This window comes from Ambystoma mexicanum, chromosome 4q (genome assembly GCF_040938575.1).
Source record: "Ambystoma mexicanum isolate Mex_15411 chromosome 4q, UKY_AmexF1_1, whole genome shotgun sequence".
Classification (NCBI taxonomy): Eukaryota; Metazoa; Chordata; class Amphibia; order Caudata; family Ambystomatidae; genus Ambystoma; species Ambystoma mexicanum.
Genome location: NC_090928.1, coordinates 520,274,341 through 520,295,973, shown reverse-complemented (window position 1 = coordinate 520,295,973; position 21,633 = coordinate 520,274,341). Strand labels below are relative to the sequence as shown.

General features: G+C 45.6%; 1 protein-coding gene across 4 annotated transcripts in view; it reads right to left on the bottom strand.

Moving 5' to 3' along the window:
• RALGAPA2 (Ral GTPase activating protein catalytic subunit alpha 2) overlaps nt 1-21,633 on the bottom strand; it is a 3,672,963-nt gene that overhangs the window by 1,701,034 nt on the left and 1,950,296 nt on the right. For all 4 annotated transcript variants that reach the window (XM_069608069.1, XM_069608071.1, XM_069608070.1 and 1 more), the window contains one exon: nt 17,951-18,079. In XM_069608069.1, the coding sequence (XP_069464170.1) occupies nt 17,951-18,079 (129 nt within the window). The remainder of the gene's footprint in view (nt 1-17,950; nt 18,080-21,633) is intronic.

The window sequence follows — 21,633 nt, the reverse complement described above, 5'->3', positions numbered from 1 at the left end:
ATAGCCGTAGTCTCTTTTGATGCTCTTGTTTTTTTAGCTTAATTTCTGGATTGTTTGATGGCCATGAGTAGTCTTGATGTTCGTAGATTTAACCTGAGAATGTTTGTATTTCTCTAGGATCCATCCATAGTTCAACTTTTCCTGGTCATTCAAGGGTGTTTCTTGAAATGTGGAAAGTATTTCAGTGGCTTGATGTCTTTGAATTCTTAACTTCTTCAGTCCGTTCACGACTTTGATTTCTGGTAAATGTATTCGCTCAGTGATAGTTTTTTGGGCTCTCCATGAAATTGAAATCTGATGGTGATCACTTGAACAGTGTGGAATGTTGTTAGTTGCAATTACTGATTTCTGTAGGGTTTCGGAGGCAAATATATAGTCAATTATTGAAGTGGAGGTTTTGCTTGTCCAGGTCGAATATGGTATTCCTTTAGCATTCTTAGGTTGTTCGGTTAAGAATATAATACGAATTCTCATTTCTTTCATCCATTTCCTTGCACGGGCTGACATTTCTTCAAGAGTACAATTATTGCCTTCTTTATTGATTAAATGTATATTGAAATCGCCAGCTATGATGAATTTGTTTCCAGTGTTAGATCTTGCAATGGAGTCAATTTCCTCACATATGGAGTCGATTAATTTATTGTCACTAATCGCAGTAGGGTTCCAATGAGATGCATTTGTTTTCCAAACACTGAGTCATATTGTTATCGTTATGTTCCGAGTTATAAGTTGGCACGCTGATAGTAATATAGTGTGCCCAGGAATTGATGTTCTTTCTTGCTAATATTGACCACGTCGCATTGATTTTCATTAGTATTAGCATCCCTGATGCCAGTCTGCCTAAACTCGACGCTATTGCAGGATTCAGCCAAGTTATATATCCATCACAAAGGACTTCCTCGGTCAACCAAGTTTCTTGTAAGCAGATTATTTCTGATTCTGCTAAGGTTATCGATGGGTTTTCTAAGAGAGGTTTGTAACCCCTTGTATTCCAAGATGTTAGGGATATTGTGTTTGTGTCGTTAGTTTTATTCTTTGGTGGTTATAAGTATGTTTTTCTACTTGGTCGGGAAGTTTGATTCTCTCTTTCAGAAACATTTTTCGGTATGGCGGTATATATATTGTCGCTCTGATTTTTGTTTTCTTTTGTCTCATTTCTTTGGTTATAGTTTTTTCTTTGATCAAATAGTGAAATATTCCTGGATTTTTTCCTAGCCATCATTCTGGATACAAAGATTTCTTCTACTTTAAATCCAAGTTTCTTAAGTTGATGATTTGCCGCTAGGACTCTCTGCATGGTTTCTTCTAAATAGAAGTCAATATGAGCTTCCTCCATGCGATTTTTATTCGGGAAAATGATTACTTCAATGTCGTCCGTTTCGATTTCGCTAAGATCTGGGATGGCTTTTAGTAAGCGTGGAGTGTTAGATCTGTTGAGTATCACCGGTGCTTCTGTAGTTGTCGTTTGAAACAGAGCTACTCTATGAGCATACATAGTACTCAAGGAGTTTCGAAACTTCGGTCTCGTAATAGGAGGACTTCTACTAGACATCGGTGTGTCTTTTTTTTTCCCTCTTCTGCTTTTCTGCGGATGACCATGTTTCATTGTTTGATACCAATGAATATATAAAAGATATGTTATTTTCTTGGTCGTCTGATTCTTGGGATTTTGTTGAAGTTGCCAAGGATGTATCGTAGCACTCAATACGTCGTCCTGAGGGTTTTTGGTGATTGAATAGTCACCCGGCAAATCCTCAATTGTTTGGATCTCTGCTACTGGGGCTTGGCTGTTTGTAGGATTTTGGGCGTCATGATTGATTTCCGCTAACAGGTCATCCAATGGTTCATTTGGTACTTGTTTAACAATTTGTGATATTGATTTCGAGATGTTTACTATAGCCAAATTGGGGTTTGGACCGTTTTGAACATTACTTTGGTTAGCTGACTTTGTTTTATCACCTAGTGCTTTTTGCACAGTTTGCATTTTTCTTAGGAACGCTCGAGATCCGGTTTACGATTTCTTAATCGCTTTTTTGTGAGTTGATTTATTCAGGGCGGCTTGTTCCACCGTGCCTCGTTTGGAAAGATCAAATATATCAAATGGTGTGCACATTGGGGGTTCATTTGTGCCTTGAATTATCGGTAGTAAGTGGTTGTTTGTTTCAATCGTCAAAGGTTGCATTTCATACTGTGTTGTCTGATCAGTGTTAGTTCTATTACCGTAGCCTTTTTCCTCAGTTTGAGTTTCTTGATTTGATGATTGTGATTGAGTTGTCATAAGCGACTGTTTTTTCGCTTTTTCGTCTGTTAATGTTTTTGTTATTGTTAACACTGTCGCCGGTAAATTCTGTTTATCTATGCGGTCCACTCTTGCCATGTCCGCTAATCATGATTGCCATGACCTGGATGCTTCTGCTTCGTATTTCATTCGCTCTTGTATGGTATTAGTAAATGATTCGAACTGAGTTTGTTTCGTCATGATCATCGCTAAGAGCGTCGCTTGATCTTTTGTAGCGTCGACCATGGATTCCTGTATTTTCAAAAATGGAATCATTGCTTGTGATAGTACTGCAATCAAGGTATTTTGCAAATCTAACATTGTGGTAGGTAATCTCTGAGGAGATTTAGGCAGGTCCCTCGTCAGGTCGGAATGATTACTTATGGATAAGGATTCAGTAGTCTCTTTTCTTTGTATCTTTACATGGTTATTTGGTTTTTCGATACATGCTTTCGTTGTTGTATGGCTTTCTTTATGGATTATCGGTTTAGAGGTGTTTATTTGATTTGTATGGGGAGTTGGATGGATCTCGTTGAATACTTGTTGTCTTTTCTCTTGAGAGTCCATTATTGCGTCTATAATAAACCTAGGTTTTATTGTTTAAACAAGTGTGTACATTCACTGTGTTTTTTAAACATTTATTTTATTAATTTTACAACAATCAAACATACAAAAACAAACTTAGCGGTGCATGTTATACATAATTGAATATTACGCTTCTCATTATGCAATAGCCGCTTCCTACCCTCCACCCTCCCCCACTTAACTCGAGCCTACTCCATTTTGCCTTCCGCCGTTATCTCTTCTAGGGATGTTCCCTCTTCCATCCCCAGTGAGGTGTCGTCCTCGCTTAAACATACCTGGGTGGACCCTACCAATGTGGCCACTAAGTGCTTCCAATCTGTCAATGTGTCTGCCTCCCCCCCCCCTCTACTGGCTGCTTCGGTCCATACCACCATTTTGGTTTCAGCCCACTTCTTGAGGTCATTCCACCACACCTCTGTCTTTGGCCTACCACATGCTTTCCAGCCCATAGCAATCCTATGCTTGGCCAGTATGTAAGCCAGATCTTTGAGCTTGCTCACATGCTTTAACTTGCGGGGTCTGGAGAACCCCCCCCCCCAACATACATTCCCACACCAAATCCACATTCAGCGTGATCCCCTTTTCTGTCAAGCGGTGGGCTACTTCTTGCCAGAATTTGCTTATTTCCGGGCATGCCCAGAACACATGGGTCATTTCCACATTCACTTATCCGCATTTGGGGCATGATTGTGTTCCTGTGTTTTTAAATCGGGCTATCCTCTGCGGGGTCATGTAAGCTCTATTTATTTATTTTATTTATTTATATATTTATAACACGCCGAAAGCCTGCAGGCATCAGGGCGCGACAAAGACTCAAGGACGGAAAGGTGACAGGACAGAACAATAAGGAAGGGAGGAACCAGGCTCTACATGAGCGCAGAGTAGTAAGGGGTTTCTTATTTGAAAAGTGTGGTTTTCAACTGTTTTCTAAAAGATATCAAATTGCTTTCGAGCCCAAGGATCCAAGGTAGCTCATTCCAGTGGGAGATGGCCTTGCTAGGAAATGCGCTGCCTAGACCTGTGGATTTGGCTCTGGGGTGACTGGGCTTAAGCAGTCCTTGTTTAGCGGATCTTAAGCTTTGTCCTGGCTCATACCAGTTGAATTCTTTCTTCAGGTATGCCGGGGCCGTTCCATTAAGGCAACGGTGGACCAGTGTCAGTGATTTGAAAATGATACGTTCAGTCACGGCCAGCCAGCATGTCTTTAGTAATGTGTTCGCGTTTGGACTTTCCTGCGATGGACCGGACGGCATTATTCTGGATGATTTGGCATTGCATTAAGCAACTACTGTTGGCACCCTGAAGTAAGGCATTTCCGTAGGCCAATCGTGACAAGATGGTGGCTCTAGCCAGAATGGCACTGTTTTTGGTGTTAAGTAAGGGTCTGATTTTACAGAGGAGCCTCTGGTAGTATTGACAGTTGCATTTTAAGTAAGAGGTTTGTGCTTCGGCTCCTAGTGAAGATTTCAGGTAAATGCCGAGTGTTTTGACTTTGTTAGATACTGTGATGGAGGAGTCTTTTATACGGAACGAGGAGTAGTCAGGGCCTAGGTTTTCTAGGGCTTTTGTGGAGCCAAATGTCATGAGCTCTGTTTTAGAGCTATTTAAGCACATCCGGTGTGATTTCATCCAGTTTTCTGTTGTGTTATAAATGGCTGTTAATCTGTTGTTGTCAGAAGTGTGGTTACCACACAGTTCCAAAATGAGCTGTGTGTCATCTGCAAATTTGGTAATAATGATCCCAAGCTGTGTGAGAAGGATGCAGAGACAACAAATGTACATATTAAAAAGCAATGGAGAGAAACTGGCTCCCTGTGGAACACCGCAGTTCACTGTGCTAGAATTCGTGGAATGACCTCCCGAAGTGATTTTAGAGTTCCCATCCTCTAAAAAGGAAGATATCCAATCAATAGCTTCCTTAGAGCAATTTCCAGCTGTCTCTAGGGCCTCTCAGAGCTTGCCGTGATCTAATAAATCAAAAGCTGCCGAGAGGTCCAAATGAACTAGCAGGCCTGCCTTTCCTTTGTCAAGGATGCCTAGCATTTTGGTTTGTAAATCCAAAAATGCTGATTCGGTGCTATGTGCGCTTCTGAAACCCGATTGTTGTGGAAGCATGAGGCAGTGCTTGTCTACATAGTCTTGTAGCCGTTTTGTGGCAATTTTATCAAGGATTTTCACCAAGAAATTACAGTTTGTGTTGGCTTGAGATTTGTCGGGTCTTGTTGGTCTAAACCAGGTTTTTTTACCAATGGAGTGACTGACTGTTTTTATTTCAACAGGGACTTTCTTATCCCTGAAAGAAGCATTTGTCATGCGACATAAAAAGGGGGCGAAAATGTCTGCGTTATTTAGAATGAATTTGGGGGGTAGGATATTTTCTGAGCAAGAAGTGCAGTTCATGGATGAAAGCGTATCCAGCATATCTACTACCGAAATGGGCGAGAAATAAAATATGGGAATATTAAGTTCTGGATTCCCCTCACTAGTTTGCTGCAAGGGTAATGTTTCTATTAACTTACAGTTAATTATATTATATCCGGCTTTTTTTATTTTATTGGAGAATGCTGTTTGGACTTGTTCGCAGTCTGCCAAGGTTGGTAGGAAAGGTGGTGAAAGAGTGAGGCTTTTCAATGGATTTTAAGATTTGTAACAGTTTGCCTGTTGAGTTTGAGGCGCTAGTGATTTGGTCATTGTAGAAGTTCTTTTTGACTCCCGTTAATTTGGCTCTATACAAGAGGTCACATTTTTTCCAATTTTCTTTATTGGACTTGGAAGGGGTTTTATGCCATTCTCTCTCCAATTTTCTTTTTTCAGTTTTGAGTGTGGCAAGTTCGGTCGTGTACCAACTCTGGTGGTTTGGGTTTGGCCGGACTTGTTTGTTTTTAAGTGGAGCTTGCTTGTCTAGAAGTTCCTGGAAATTGTTACCGAATATAGAGGTGATGAGTTCACAGGGGTCATCATCATCTATGAGTTACATATAGCTGGATTTGTTGCAACCTGCGTTTCTGGACACCACCTTATGATATCGTTGAGCTCTCTCCCACAGCCCGTCGTTCATACCTTCTCCCACTTCCTCTTCCCACTCCCATCTTAATGTCATGATGCATACCCCCGGGCATCCAGACCACGTCCATCAGCCCCAGGAGCAGGCATCATGTCACCTTGAGAAAACCCATCAACCCCTGCTAGGAGCTGTCTGGGTTCAGTCCTGGCGCCTATGGCGCCAGGCTCATATGGGACATCAGTCCTGGCGCCATAGGCGCCAGGCTCATAGGTGCACACTTACCTGATGCAGACCATGCTGCAAGATGATCCAAGCCCATGTGAGGCCTGGAAGGGACTACTTTACCTTAGGGACTATTTTGTTACTCGGGTGTGGTCGGGGAGGAATACCTACCTGGGACTACTTTGGAGGCTATTTAAACCACGCCCGAAGAGCAGCACACGCTTCGCGTTATTCTGCATCCAGCAGCGTAACGCTCACCGTGCCAGCAGCAGCATCCAGCCTTCTGCCATGCCCGCCTCGAACCTGGAGCACCTAGAAAGAAAGAAAGAAGCAAAGGTTAGAACAAGAATATTACCCGATTTCTTACCTGATTCCGGATTCATTGCATCTTCAAACCAGAGGAAAGACTGTTTTAAACGCGTCGCCTCGCCAGCAGCAGCGCCGCGCCATACTCACCGTTCCAGGCAGCATCTCTTCGATCCGGCGCTGTCTCCATCTTTACATCGCTGAATCCCGGCACCTAAGGGGGACAAGAAACAACAAGGTGAGCAGAGAGAACAGACAGAGACAATCTCTTTAGCCGCCATATGCTTACCTGATTTTACCGCCGGAGGTATAATTCATCAGCACGCCACATCTTCTAATGCCGCACCTGTAAGATTAGGAGGGCAGATCCAGTCAGTCATCGCTGCACTTCGCATCACGTGGGTGGAGGCCGCAGCAGTCCGGGTCTGACCGACGCCCCTGTGGGAGCCAGGTGAGCGTAACACTTAACTGTGTTGCCTCTTTCCCCCACCATGCTCATCAATCGTTCATAAATTCGGGAGACCTTGTGTCCTCCCTCTGTGATGTCACAGATTGTGTCAATGGTTGCATCTGGTTGGTCTTCCAGCACTATTTCAGACCAAGTTTCTTTGACTCGTCACACCAGTCTAGTATATGTGATGTATTGCCCTTGATGTAGGCCTGTTTCCTATACCAATGCGTCAAACTCCAGTATTTTCCCATCTTGCCATATGTCTCCCATTGTTGCAATGCCCACCAATTCCCAATGCATGCGTATTGTTTTCCTCAGTTGCACATCCCCTTTAGTCAGTGCTACTAGTGGTATCTGCGGGGAACACGGGGTCGGGTTCTCCATGGCCTGGCAATCTTACCGCCACATCTGCCATCCCAGTTCTAACATTCTCGTGCCCCCCTTTATCTCCAATTTGGGCAACCATATCCATGCTTTCAAAAATAATGGGGAGCACTCTGACCTCAGTAATCTGGACTCCGCTGTTGAGTTTTCCGCTAGCCATTTAGCCACATATTGTAACTGGCTGGCCCAGTAATAAACCTCAAAATTGGAGAGTTTTATGCACCCTTTGTCATATGTGTTTTGTAATTTCCACAGGGCTATCCTATTTCTGGTGTTGTGCCAGATAAAATCTCTGCATATGCTCTGGAGTCTGGCAAAAAAATCGTTTCGGTATCATACATGGTATGTTTCCAAAAAAGTGCATCAGCCTCGGTAATACGACCCTTTTCAACAGGGCTGCCCTTCCCACCATGGCCAGAGGGAGCTTAGATCAGAATCTCATACTGTTTTCAATATTTGTTATAGCCTTTTCTGTGTTATGTTTATCCTTCACCGTGTGGTAGATATCTATGCCCACGTATTGGAAGGTTGTGGTCTCCCAGGGTATTTGTAAAATAGGTAATTGCTCCGTGGGGTCCCTTCATAACTTCCCAGGGGGAATATGCATGATTATTTTGGGTTGACTGCAATGCCTGAGAGCAACGCAAATCGCTCCATCACTTCTAGGATATATTGCAAGTTTTTTTCTGGGTAACTTAAATACAACAGCATATCATCCGCGTATAACGATATTATATGTGGCCCTCCATTCGTGTGGATCCCCACCACTTCGTACTGTTGCCTGAGGTATATTGCCAGGGGCTCTAATGCAAGGATATATAACATTGGGGACCAAGGGCACCCCTGTCTGGTACCTCTACTAAGTTGCCATCTCTCCGAGATGACCGTTCTAGTCTTTACTCTGGCTAGTGTCAGGCGCTATACCATATTCCCGCAAGGCTGCTATCAACCATGGCCATTTCACAGAATCAAAGGCCTTGACGGCGTCCAATGAGACTATAGCGACTTCTTGTACTTCCCCTTTTGTCTGTTCTATGACCCAGTGGAGCCTTCGAAGATTGTCTGATATATTTCTATGTGGGACATATCCAGTTTGATCAGGATGTATAAGTTTGCCTTTGACCCGTCTCAGTCTTCCGGCCAGCACATCTGTAAGTATTTTGCTGTCCTGGTTCAGCATGGATAGCTGTCTGTATGATCCGCGCTCCATGTTCGGCTTGCCAGGTTTAAGAATCTGAATGATTATCGCTTCTCTTAGGGATTCTGGTAACGTTCCAACCTCAAGGGCTTCATTTAACATGGCCAGTAGTGGGGGAAAGCACTTCTGTCTTATATGTTTTATAGAACTCGCTAGGGAGTCCATCTGAACCTGGGGCTTTGAAAGTGGGCAATTCCTTGACCACTGCTTCTAGTTCCTATAATGTGACAGGGACGTCTAAGTGCTCTCTCTCTTCTGCACTCAATTTTGGTAGGCCAATTTCTTCCAGTATTTCCACTATCTCGCTATCTTCCCTTTCGTCTGTATCTTCATACAATAGTCTATAAAACTCAAGAAACCCTTCATTCACTCCCTCTCGAGTATCAAGGACCTGTCCTCCCTCTCCTTGTATGGCCCTAATTGCTGGTCTCGGTGTTTCACTCTTATACAGCCATGCTAGCAGCGGCCCGGCTTATCGCCGTTGGCGTGTTCCCTCTCTCTATATTTCTTATAATTTAAATTGCATATCCTTTCCCAATGTATCTCGCATGTTTGCCGTAAATGGTTTATGGTATCTGCCTTATCTAAGGAGTCATCTCCACTGTGCGTGACTACCTCGAGTTTCTCCTCTGCTTCCTGCAGTTCTTGCAGTATTCCCCCCTGCAGTCCTTTGGATTTAGCTATCGCTGCTCCCCTTACCACCACTTTGAAAGCCTCCCATAGGGTGCCTACCGATTTCACACTTCCAGTATGGTTTTCAAAATATTCAAAAATCTCCTCTCTCAGGTCTTCTCTAAACCCCGTGTCTTTTAATGTTTCAGCACTCAGCCCCCACATAGGGATTCTGGCTCTGGGGGCTTGATGTTGCCATGCTAAGACCAATGGTGAGTGGTCTGAAAGGATTCTCGCTCTATATTCCAGCTGTATTATCTCTCCTACCATATCCGGGGAGGCAAACATGTAATCTAACCGTGTATACAGATTATGTGGGGCTGAGTAGTGTGACTATTGCCTATCGCCTGGATGGTGTAACCTCCACATGTCTTCTAGCTTAAAGTCTTTCAGCAGGGTCTGCAAGGTTCTGGCTGCCGGGGTGGGTTTAGCCAATTTTCCATCTGACCTATCCATTGTGGGATTTAGAGTACAGTTAAAATCACCTCCCCATATGACCGCGCCCCCTAAGTATGGGGTTATTTTGTTGTATAGGGTCTTAAAGTAGGCTACGGTATCTTGGTTCGGGGCGTATGTGTTAATGATGCACACTTCCCTGTTTTCTATTAGTCCTCGTACCATCACCATCCTCCCATTTGGCTCCACCGTTGATTGTAGCAGCTGAAAAGACGTGCGGTGCCACCCAGGTGATCATCCCTCTGGCATATTCAGAGTATGTTGCTCCCACTGTGGTTCCCTTCCATTTTTTACCCCATCACCTCTTGTTTTTCTTTTGTGAGATGGGTTTCTTGTAATAAAGCAATATCTATTTTCTGCCTCCTCAGGTACATCATAATTTTGTTTCTTTTGAGATAACTATTTAGTCACCTGACGTTCTAGGTAACTATCTTGAGGTCCCCCATCATTATCCGTACCCAGTTCCGCTTTTCTCCCTCCATGTCTTGCGCTTTGGCACATGGATGTAAGCTTGTTCATTTATTAACACCACAGCACACCCTCCAACTCCCTTCCCGCCCTCCACCCTTCCCATTCCCATTCCCAACTGTTGCCCAGCTCCATCCCTGGATCTCAGGCCTACCCGCATTTAGTACCTATTCGGCAGTGCTGATACTAGGGACACAGCAGGGGGTTGCCACACTACCGGCAACCCAACTATCATCTTGGTACCTCGGTCTGTTCCAATTCTAGATAACTGGAGTTCAATGTCCACTAAATACACAGAGGAGCTCCGCCGGTCCCCTGTACCATGGTCTTAGGCCGGGAGGGTTAGTGTATACTCCATCGAGTTGTGAGCGTTCTGATGTTATGATGAAGCAGAGACTCTTCCTTTCTTGAGCTGTGACACTTCTGGGCCTTTTCCCAGGGGGGCATGGGATCACTGGTTTCCTGTAGTCCACTCGCAGTATCATCTTGTGCTATGCAGGTCTGGTTTCTGCCTGCCGGTGAGTCCTTAGCAATAGCTGTGTTGCTCTCCCAGTCTGCTTCCCTATAAGTGGGAGCGCCGTTTGTCTCGTCTCACTGTGTTACTGCTGCTTTCCCCTCTGTCGGTTCAATATACATTACCCCGTGTAGTGTCCAATCCAGCCCCCTGGACAGATCTTGTTGCCTTTATTGTCCACTGCTTGTCATTACTGCTATCTCGGCCCACTGTATGCTACCAGATCTCAGGGAAGTGCGTTTTGGTCTCTCTTCCGTGTGTCTGCCGGTATCCTACTTCAGTGCTCCAATGTCCGTGCTTCCCATCCTATGGCAGGCGGTCACTCGGCTTGCCTTATTCACAGTCCACCTCTTTTGCCCTCTCCATAACCCATGCGAATACATGTTACATTCGGTGCCTGCGCTCACCTTGCAGCAGGATCTTCTTTCTGTGACTCAGGCTTGTGTACGTGGCGCTGACGTCGTTTGCGCTTCTGCCCCTTGAGTGCCTCTATGGTGCATGCCCCTCTAATTGATTGTTATAATGTTTTTGGGGCGTGTTCCTCTGCCCCACTTTTCTATGCACAAGCTTTGGGGCGCACAGTTAGTTTTATCTGGCGCCGGTATTGTATTCGCTGCTCCACTGTCCACTTCTTTGCTGGGCAAACAGCACTCCAAGGGGGAAAACCCAGCTCCACCCACGGGCCGACGATGGTTGCACACTTTTGTTTGTTGGCTTTTCGCTTCAGTGTTAGGCCTGTTTCACTTTCCTCTGTTGTTGTATCAGTGCCGTGGTGTGTCAGCACTGTTTGGGGCTGCAGGATCAAACGAAGCCAACAGCAGCAGTGATCCTTGTCCGCACAGCACGGGTGCTCGGTAAATTCACTGTGTGTTAACTCCAAAAAGTCGAGTCCTTAGAAGTGATTAAGTTGACACTATTCAAAAAGAAAGACTTCCTTACAGTAGAGCAGATTTAATGATTTTAGGGCCAAAATAGTGTCTCCTTGTGCTCCTCTGTCATTGGTCTCTGGGCCCGGCACCTAGAACTGCATTACTGTTGCAGTGACCATCCCACCAATCCCATATCATTTAATTTGACAGGCAGAAATATAGTCTCTCCAGCCAGTCACTGCACCAGAGATTACAGCATAGCAGACTGACTTCTCTGTTGCTGCCAGTCGCCGGTGTTGCTTGGGCCAGAGTACTACCCCAAATGAGAACAAGTGAACCCCTTTGCTAAACCAGGTTATGCTATGTTACTGAGTCTTGCATAACACACGTTCTTCCTTTTTTCTCATGGTTTCTTGGAGCTTCAGTATACGTTTTTTTTGTGGGGTTGGGGACTAACATGTCAGGGCAAGGATATTCTGTTTCAATGTTGTGGGCAGTTCTGAAAAGGATCTAAGCTATTTTGTGACTTGTCCAGAAGATCATTATTATTATTATTAGGGTATTTATTCAGCGTGGACCTAGCTCCAGGAAGCAACGGAGGACTTTACAATCATAGGGGGAAATTCACAGTGAGGGCAGCAGAGAAAAAAGGGGCAGGGAGCCAACAGGAGAGGGAGAGAATGGAAAATTGGCAGCAAGGGACCTACAAGCAAGCGGGGGGGGAGGGGTGTAGTGGTTAATTTGTATTCCAGGTTGCAAACCCGTACCCCTGCTCAGACAACAGGTAAGCATGCACCAACCTGTGTTTACTCCCTCTGCCCCCACAAGGCATTCCCACCCCTCTGGTCCCCCCCATGATGTTCCCTTGCCCACCCCTTCTCGCACACAGGTGTTGCCTGTTTTGCTTGATTCTTCTACCATGCTCCCCCCCAGCCTACTACTTCTGCAGGAGTCTGTCCTGATACATTCTGGTTTCACCATCACCGTCTTGTGGCCAATGCTGGATTTGCTTTCATGGACTTCATTGATTCACGGTGCGTCACCCTTTCTCATGGAGGCCCTGAATCATGCTGTTTCCATTCTCAGCTTGTATCCAGGCTTGCAACATTATGTGCAACATTATGTGTTACTACTGACTTCAGCAATTGAATTCGCTCTCCCCTCTTGCTTCTCCACTCTTTTTGACTGCTTACTCTGTTCTCTCCTCCTCTCCCTTTTCCTATCTCTTCCTATCTCCTCCCCTTACTTTCTTCTATGCACTTACATGCATATGCAATTTTTTTTTCTATTCAGTGTAATGAATCGGTTGATGCTAGTGATACTGCTCAGCTGGTACTGTTTTCTTGAATGGTTTTTGAAGACTTCACCAATAAAGAGGAATTCTTGACCTTGTTGCCTCTGAAATCCACAACCAGAGGTGTTGATTTCTACAATGATGTCAAGAATTATTTTGTCAAAACAAAAATTCCATTTAACAAGTTGGTGGCAATAACACATGATGGTGCGCCAGGGCGTCATTGTGGTTTTGTTGCGTGTTGTAAAGCAGACCCCGATTTCCCTCCATTATTGCACTACCACTGCATCATCCACCAGCAGGCAATTTGTGCCAAAGTGATGGGGTTTGATCACATAATGGCCCCTGTTGTGCGAATTATTAATTCAATTTGTGCACTTGGCCCAAGAGATCACATCTCCCCAGCCCTCAAATCTCTGCACTGGCTGCCGCTTGCCCGAAGGGTGACCTTCAAAACCTTATGCATCTCTCACCAAGCAATGCATAAAACTGGACCTCAATATCTTCAAGACAGACTAAAACCCTAACATCCTCTACGCACTCTAAGATCAAGCTCTGCCAGGCTCCTAGTCATACCAAAAACCAACTCAGTCAGGTTAGGTGGATCATCATAATTCTCAGCCCTGGCCCCCACTCTGTGGAACGCACTTCCACCCCACATCCGACTCACCGAGGACCTCATGTCTTTCCGCAAATTACTGAAAACATGGCTCTTCCCCTAAAATCGACTCTTAGCTCAAACTCGATAAAAGCAATCAATGACCTTGCCCAAAGCTGCTTTATCATAAATAACAACCCAGCAGCATGATCCGAGCAAGAAATCGAAAACTAATAACCGCTAATGTCAATTAAAACGGATAAACTCAATAGAACGAGTGAAGTGGATGAAAGGAATAAACTGGATGAAAGCAGTGAAGTGGATGAAATAAATGAAATGGGCGAGAGGATCGAAGTGGACAAGAGGAATAAAGTGGATGAGAGGAATAAAGTGGACGAGAGGATGGAAAGGAGGAGTACATGATACGGATGGAGTGCACGGAATAGAGTGCATGGAACGGATAGATGACATGGAATGACAGAGTGCATGGAACGAACGTAACAAATGAAATAGATGAATCAAGTGCCTGACATGGATGGAGTGCGTGGGACGGGTGGAGTGCGTGGAACTGAGGGAGTACATGCGATGGATGGAATGCATGAACAGATAGAGGGCATGGGATGGACAATGTGCAAGAATGGTTGGAGTGCGTGGAACGGTTGGAGAGCATGGAAGATTTTAACATCCCAAGAGCCCGGTGAGTGAGAGCGCCTAATTTGTATTTGTTTTTGCCCATTTTGTTGTGGGCCCACGCCCAGGAGTAGGCCCTTGCGTCCCTTCCCTCCCCGCACCCTCTTCCTGATTCCTGAGCCCGCCCGCCTCCCGACCCGCCCTCCCTCCCTCTTTCCTTTCCTCCCTCCCTCCCATTGGTCCATTCATTGTGCCCGTTGAGTCTAGCGACTCGCAAGTGCTCACCGGCTCCATTTAACATCCCAGGAGCCTGGTGAGTGAGAGCGCCTGAAAGCGCCTAATTTGTAATTGTTTTTGCCCACTATTGTTGGCCCCCAGCCCTAGTTGCCGCTTGACCTCGCTCCCTGCACCCTCTTCCCCATCCCGTCCCCTCCTGCATCCGGACCAATCCATTGCGAGCGTGGTGTACCCAGGTGAGCTGAGGTGCCCCCAACCCTTTTGGGCCAGTTTCATGTTTGGGCCGTGTCTCCATGGACCCACTGGCCCGCGTGCAGCCTCTCTTCCCCTAACCCCCTCCCTTCCTCCTCCCCTAACTCCGCCTGCCTCCCGGTCCTTCCCGTTTTGTGATTGGTCCACACTCTGGCCTTAACTAACCCCCCAGGCAGCCCTCTGCTTGGCAGCCCCCACGGCTAAGGGCCCCAAGGCAAAGGGCGGCTCCAACTGAGGCAGCCCCAAGACGTGTCTGCAGGTGAAGCAGGTGAAGCCAGCAGCGGACAGACACCAACAAAACTAAGTGTGGCATGGGTGGGATGTATAGCAATTACTCTACTCCAGAAAGCCCCTGCCACTCTACCTTACCTTCCCATAACATAAACTGACAAAGAATTACACCATGCACACCTAGAGAGATTCGAGCACCAACCTAATGCAACGCTGGACTGTAAATGTTGCCCTGCGTAACATTCTAACATACTTGCATTACTAACTGGTGGCACCCCCAGAGACAATAGTGAAAATTAGCCAGCATCACATTGAGACGGGTATAACAATGTTGGCATGTGCCACACTTGGACGGAATTGCAAATGTTACCATAGGCCTCTACTAGATAGAATTATGACTGGTAGCATACCCCTGACGTTGGTGCATTGTGAATGATAGCATGTTCCACTCTAAGTTGGAACTGTGGAAAACAGCACGCATCACTTTTAGAAGGAATTGTGAAAGATAGCATGTACCACCACATTTAGACAGAATTGTGATAAATAGCATGTGCCCTAATAGCGTCACTGTGTTAGAGTTGAATCTAGAACGTGTGCCCAAATAGCGTCCCCGTGTTAAAGTTGAACTTAGAAAGTGTGCCCTAATAGCGTGACTGTGCTAATATTGAATCTAGAAGGTATTCCCAACATCATTTGGTGTACCCAATAGCGTCACTATTAATGCTGAATCTAGAAAGCGTGCCCTAATAGCCTCATGGTGCTAATACTGAATCTAGAAGGTATTCCCAACACCAGTGAGTGTGTCCTAATAGCGTCACTGTGTTAATGCTGAATCTAGAAAGTGTGCCCTAATAGCGTCACTGTATTAGAGTTCAAGTTAGAAGGTATTCCCAACATCATTGAGTGTGCCTGGACGCATACACTTTATTGATTACCACAATATCACACTACTACGCTTACTCTCTCCTATATACCACCATTCAACTAGAACACAACGGTACTATGACACATTCGGTAAAGCTGTTCTCATACTAACATAACTCATCAAACTACCCATCATCCTAATAAAACACAGCTAGCTAGCACATACCGGCTAGCTTAAGCGTCTCCTCAGGCCTAACGCAGCCAAACCTCAGTCTGGATGTCCCCCTCCAGACTGAACACATTCAACTGATCTCCTTAACACCACACCTACCACTAAAAACCAGCTATCATGCAACAACCACACCAGCTGCACACATACCTGGTGCACCCACGCACTTTATGACTCTCTCTCTCCCTCTCCTGATTCGAACTGCGGTTCACGAGGGCGTTCAACCTACCAGCACCTTGAGATTATACCAATGATACATAAGGCGCTATACAAATGCAAAATCGCATAACATAACTTACTCTATCAGAATTGTCTCTGGACCTAGTATGATAGCAACCTCGTCTGTCTCCTCCCTCCTCCCCTTACTTGTCCCCCCCCCCCACCCCCAGCACTATCTGAAATGTCATCAGGCCTAGTACGACAGTCGCTTGTTTTGTCCCTTCCTCCCCCTTTCTGCACCTCTCTCCCTCACCTTTTGTTTTCTCCGGCTCTACCAGAAATGTCGTCAGGCCTAGTACGGTAGTCGCCCGTCTGTTTCCATTTGTCGTCAGGCTGAGTACGATAGTTAATTTCACATCCTTACTGTTCATGGCATGTAAGAATGTCATTGTATTTTCCCTTGTTCCCACCCTTGCCTTGAAGCACTTTGAAACAAATTGTGTATAGGCGCTATATAAATAAACTATCGTGTCATATCATATCACATTCCATAGTCATTTTCCTGGGACCTCCCTTCTGACTGCCCACCACAACTTAAAGACATTGCAACTGTCGCACCACTCTTGCATATGATTATGGTACAATGCAGCTGGAAATACATCATGAACTACAAACCAACAAGTCCAACCATGCACCATCTCAATACTATGCTGGCAATTACCATCAAAATGTGCACTTTGTATTTAAACCATATTATGCTTTTGAGCAATGTCACTGGCCCAATGGGCATTGAATTGCACCACTGGTTGCTAACTTGACACTAGTTGCCAAAAACATTACTGTGGGACAACGGGAAACCATACAAGTAAATGTGCCCTTTGAAGGTTGCCCCATCCCATTCATTTGGTACGTTAGCCGTTCCCTCTTCAAGTTATGGTCCAGTTGCGCCCCTAGTGCCTTCCTTTTTCATGAACTTACTTTTTGTGGCACACAGAGAAAAAAAAGCACAGAGGCAGGTGGGCACCAACAGCGTTGTATGTACACCTTGGAATGACATGCATCACCTGTGCACTATGCACTGACTGAGACAGTGCAGTTGCACAAACACGCGCTTGGTGGTCGTTTTAAGCTACCTCGTCCAGTTTGTGCATGGAGCTATTTAAAAGGCGAGGCCTCAGCGACAGGAACTTACCTATCAAACAATAATACTCTCCCACTACTTTGCAAAACAGAGTGTGATTAATGAAGAATCAGATGTTCTTTTCATGGAACAAAATGGTGCATGCGGAAATTAGAAAGAACGCGTTCAAATTCCGGTAAATGGTTCGCCATTAAGGCGGTAACTTGCAGCAAACCGGTCTAGTGGCTCAACTTCTAAAAGGTCGGTGCCGAGTGTAAGTGTACGGAGGAGCACTAAAGTTGAAACGTTCCTTATATTGAAGATGGCAGAGTGAGACCGAGATTTCTTTTACGTCAGAACATTAATTGAATATAAAACACCACCATCAAAGCACCAAAGTACAAGATACACACTCGCGCAGAGATTTAAACGTATGTGGCTCAGGCTATACCGATCTCAAATATACATGCAGTAACAACTGTACCATTTACCCAACACTATTAAAACAGCTATATGGTTATTGATGCAGTACTTTTTATAGACTTAACTTCTTTATCGTAGTGTCTCATTCTAACAGCTTCATTGAATAGAACCGGTGTTTGTCATTGATGTTTGCATTTCTAATTCTTTTTCCTTTTTTGTGGAATAAAAAGTCTGAAATCCCAAGTTCGCATTAAACGTATAACAGGGTCCAATATGAGTGAGGATATGATTTCTCACACTTTGGCCTTTTGATGAAACACCTTTGCAATAGCAGTATGTCACCTTATCCTACAATTTCACACATCAGCTGCCATGGTATCTGCCCCAAGAGCCCAGTTTCGCATTGCACTAATGAGTCAACACCTGTTAGAGTGCAGACATCTGAACCTTGTTAGCAAAGGAGCACTCTCTCGGGGGACCTGCATGTCAAGCATTGTCATACGCACCTCCAACATGTCTGTACTGAGGACTCTGGCCGCGGCAGAGATGAAGTCTCCCAAGAGCATTGTGAATCCAGGTAAAGCCAAGAAGAAAAAGCGGGAGGGACAGTGCCTCACCACTGTGTTTATGATATCCTAAACAAGAAACAACAGAACGAGAAAGATTTGCTGTGAATTCAAGTACAAAGGGACACCTGTAGCAGAACAGTGCATTAAACTTACAACGGAAGTCTGTTTTATCAATAATAATGTATTTCTTATATATCGCTACACTCTGATCGGACTCAGAGCGCTAAAATAACAGACTACATTATTCAAGCTCTTGAACTCACCTAAACACTCTTATAATTAATCAAAGGAGCATTCTGACATTAGAAAAAGGAAACTACGACATTAGCTGATTTTTTTTATAAGACATCTGTTGGGCTGATGTGTTGCGATCATCCATCAATCCTAAAATGACAATCGATAGGCTGAGTACTTCAGGGTTGTTCCGTAGAAACAAAAGCGTGCAATAGAACATAAAGCAAATAACAGCATCATTATCACAGATTACAGAAGTGTGCAAGTATGTACAAGTGTCCTGTGATATGCAGTATGGAAGGTTGTAGGTATGAGGGTTATAGAATGGGAGAAAGGGGGTTGGGAAAGTGAGGGCAGACACGATGGATTGACGCACTGCTGGTTGGTTTTATTGAGTATTACTTGAAATAAATCAACTTCAAACCTGGTCTTCCCCCTCACTCTATTACTTTAGTAACTCACTACAATTACTCAAATGCCTGCAAGCCACTGGCACATTCAAATCATCAACTTGCATTATAAGTATTGAGTCAGAAAACAGTGTAAACAGTTGCAAAAAGACAAGAGGAAAGGGCGTAATGCATGCTGGCAGAAGAAATAGCATGGGATACTAGAATTACTCAACTAATCAATAGAATAGGAAAAACCTAACCTAAACTCTGGTTAGTAAATCCCACAAAAAACGCATTGCAGCGGGGATGGAAAGGAACGAGTTCCGTTTAGGGGTCCTTTTAAAACCCAAAATAGCAGCCAGGTACCCCTTCACAGTGCCAATTCGAGAGCCCTTCTGGCGGTGGGAGAGCAGAAAATCAGTAACTGCAGGAATTGAACAGACCAACAACTGGTCCAGAACCTTTCCCTGGCACCAAGTCAAAAATTGTCACGCTTTCATCACGTTCCATTCCACATGCACCTAGGACAGGCAACACTCACACTACTTCACGTTCGCCACTCCTTCGCTGGCGCCTTCCATGGTGTCTGCAGGATGGCGTTTGCAGACGGTGTCTGCAGGATGGTGCGCGCAGACAGCTGCTTCCGCGACCACTGGGACGAAATCAGCGCTCACGTGTCGTGGTCCCGGGTCACGTGACGCACTTGCCCGTCTCACTCGCGGATCACATGACGTGGAGGCAGTCACTACTTAAGCAGTGAACTCCCGCGGTACTGAGCTTCACAGCTGTTCACTTTGGAGGACTCTGTACGGCGCTCAGGATACTTTGTTTCACGGCTCTTTGACTCAGGACTTCTACACGGACTTCTTCGATTACGCTCTTTGACTCTGCTTCCTGGATTGATTACCCGACCTCGGATTGTTCTTTGGACTGCCTCGGATTGCCCTGTATGGACTTGGCGTTTTTGATCTTCTTGCTTCACCAAGTTCTTGTGATTCCAGTTCTTCTTCACTCGCTACAGGCGGGTAGGCTGGGGACCACACCCAGCCCACTGTTCCTCTCCCCACTGCCGTCAGGGAAAGCCAGCTCACGTGCCAACCTCCACGGAACTACCCCAAGCACAGGATATGGGGTCACACCAACTCCCAGTTTAGGTAAGCCCTTGCCTTTATTTAGTCTCTCTGTTTGTACTGTGCTCATTTGATTGCTAATGAAAGCTTTCCTTTGCAGCAGCCTTGGGGTTATTAGCGTTCCGTGGTTCCGGGCTTCGAGGACTACCCACCTGTGGCCTCAATGATCGCATAGGGAGTAATCTTGTATATTCTCTCTGTGATACTTGGGGACAGAGGTCCCATACTCTTCACGACAATCAAGATACCTGACAAAAATGTACGACTGCTGTGGGCTTAGAAGGACCAGGTGGCAGAACTTCTGGCAAAAAGAATCACATCTAGAATGTTGTCAGCCTGCTCAAACTCCTTGTACCGCAGCCTCTCAGCAGCCAGGCTTAACAAATGAGGCTACCAAGGTTTTGATGGAGAAAGCGGCCCTCCAACTGAGAGCAGGGGCACCCTTGCCGGGAGGCAACTAGAAGGTCATATGTCCATATCCAGAGGCTCTGGGTACCAATTCACGTGGACCCTGTCCAGTACAATCAAATTAATGTTGGTACTAAACTTCCATTCAGCAATTAACGAGTTTCACTCAAGCTCCAATGGGGGAAGCTAGCTAAAGCAGAACTTGCACTTCAGACTGAAAATGCAGATGAAGAGGTCCACCTAAGGGGTCCCACAAAAGGTGAAAATCTTGTCCAGAACTTTCTGACAGAGCTCTCCCTCTGTCAGGAAGTCTGACAACCACCTGGGCAAAGAGTCTGAAACAATGTTCTTGATCCCTAGAAGATGGGTTGCTGATAGAGATGTCACTCTCCAGGAGAACAGAACCACAGCTGCATCTGTTCTCTGAACAATGCCAACAACTGCATACTGCATTCTCTTGAGGTATACATGGCCACCATCTGGTCTGCCAGAATCTGGACATGTTTTCCCACCACAGATGGAATGAAAGCAACCACACCCAGCCTGATGGCCTGCAGTTACAGCAGATTGATATGCTTCCTCGTTTGCACAGGGGGCCATAGACTGCTCACCGTCAGATCAGTTAGGCGAGCACCCCAACCCATGAGGGAGGTGTCTGTGACCAGCCGACTGAGTGTGATAAAGGTGGGTCGACTCTAGATCAGGAGAACAGGCTCAAATTATGCAATTGTCCAGGTAGGGATAGATGTTAATCTGGCCCCTAAGCACAGTCGCCAAAGCTAACATGGTGAAAACCCTTGGGGCAGTGGAAAGGCCATGAGGGAGGGTCACAAACTTCCACAGAGACTTCTATGAAGCCAAGCTTGGGAGAGGTGTTCAAACCATTTGCGTCACACAAGTAGGATGCCAAGGTAGTCAGAACCTCATCTTGACAGTAAATTATAAAATTCTTCAGAGAAGTCTTCCATTCTCCAGAGTCTAGGGGCTCCAGTTCATAAGGGGGTGTGGGTGGGTAGGGGGGGGGGGGGGGAGGGAAAGGGGGGGGTCACCCTTTTCATGAAAGATTTATCCCATTTTCGAGAAACATTGGCTTCTGGAAACCAGAGTCCAGCGAAGCAGAGGTATTGAATTGACTAGCACTGGATCAAGGCCTTGGAGGCCCATGTCAGGACACCTCAAGGCAAAGAGAAAGATACTAAAGTGGAGCAGGCTCTGAGAGCAGGTTCACAACCAACCCAGCAGTTGTGCAGCTGTGACCCAAAGAGAAGTCATCGCCATCCTCCGAAGGCACAGTGGGCCCGGACTACTCTACAGGTGATGAAGCTGCCAGGGCCTTGGAAAAGTTGTCAAACACAGGGCACCTGAATTCTTCCCACTACTTCACAGTGGTGGAGTTAGTGGGGTACACTACCTTCTTTGTAAATGATTTCTCTAAGTTATCATACATGGAGCAGGA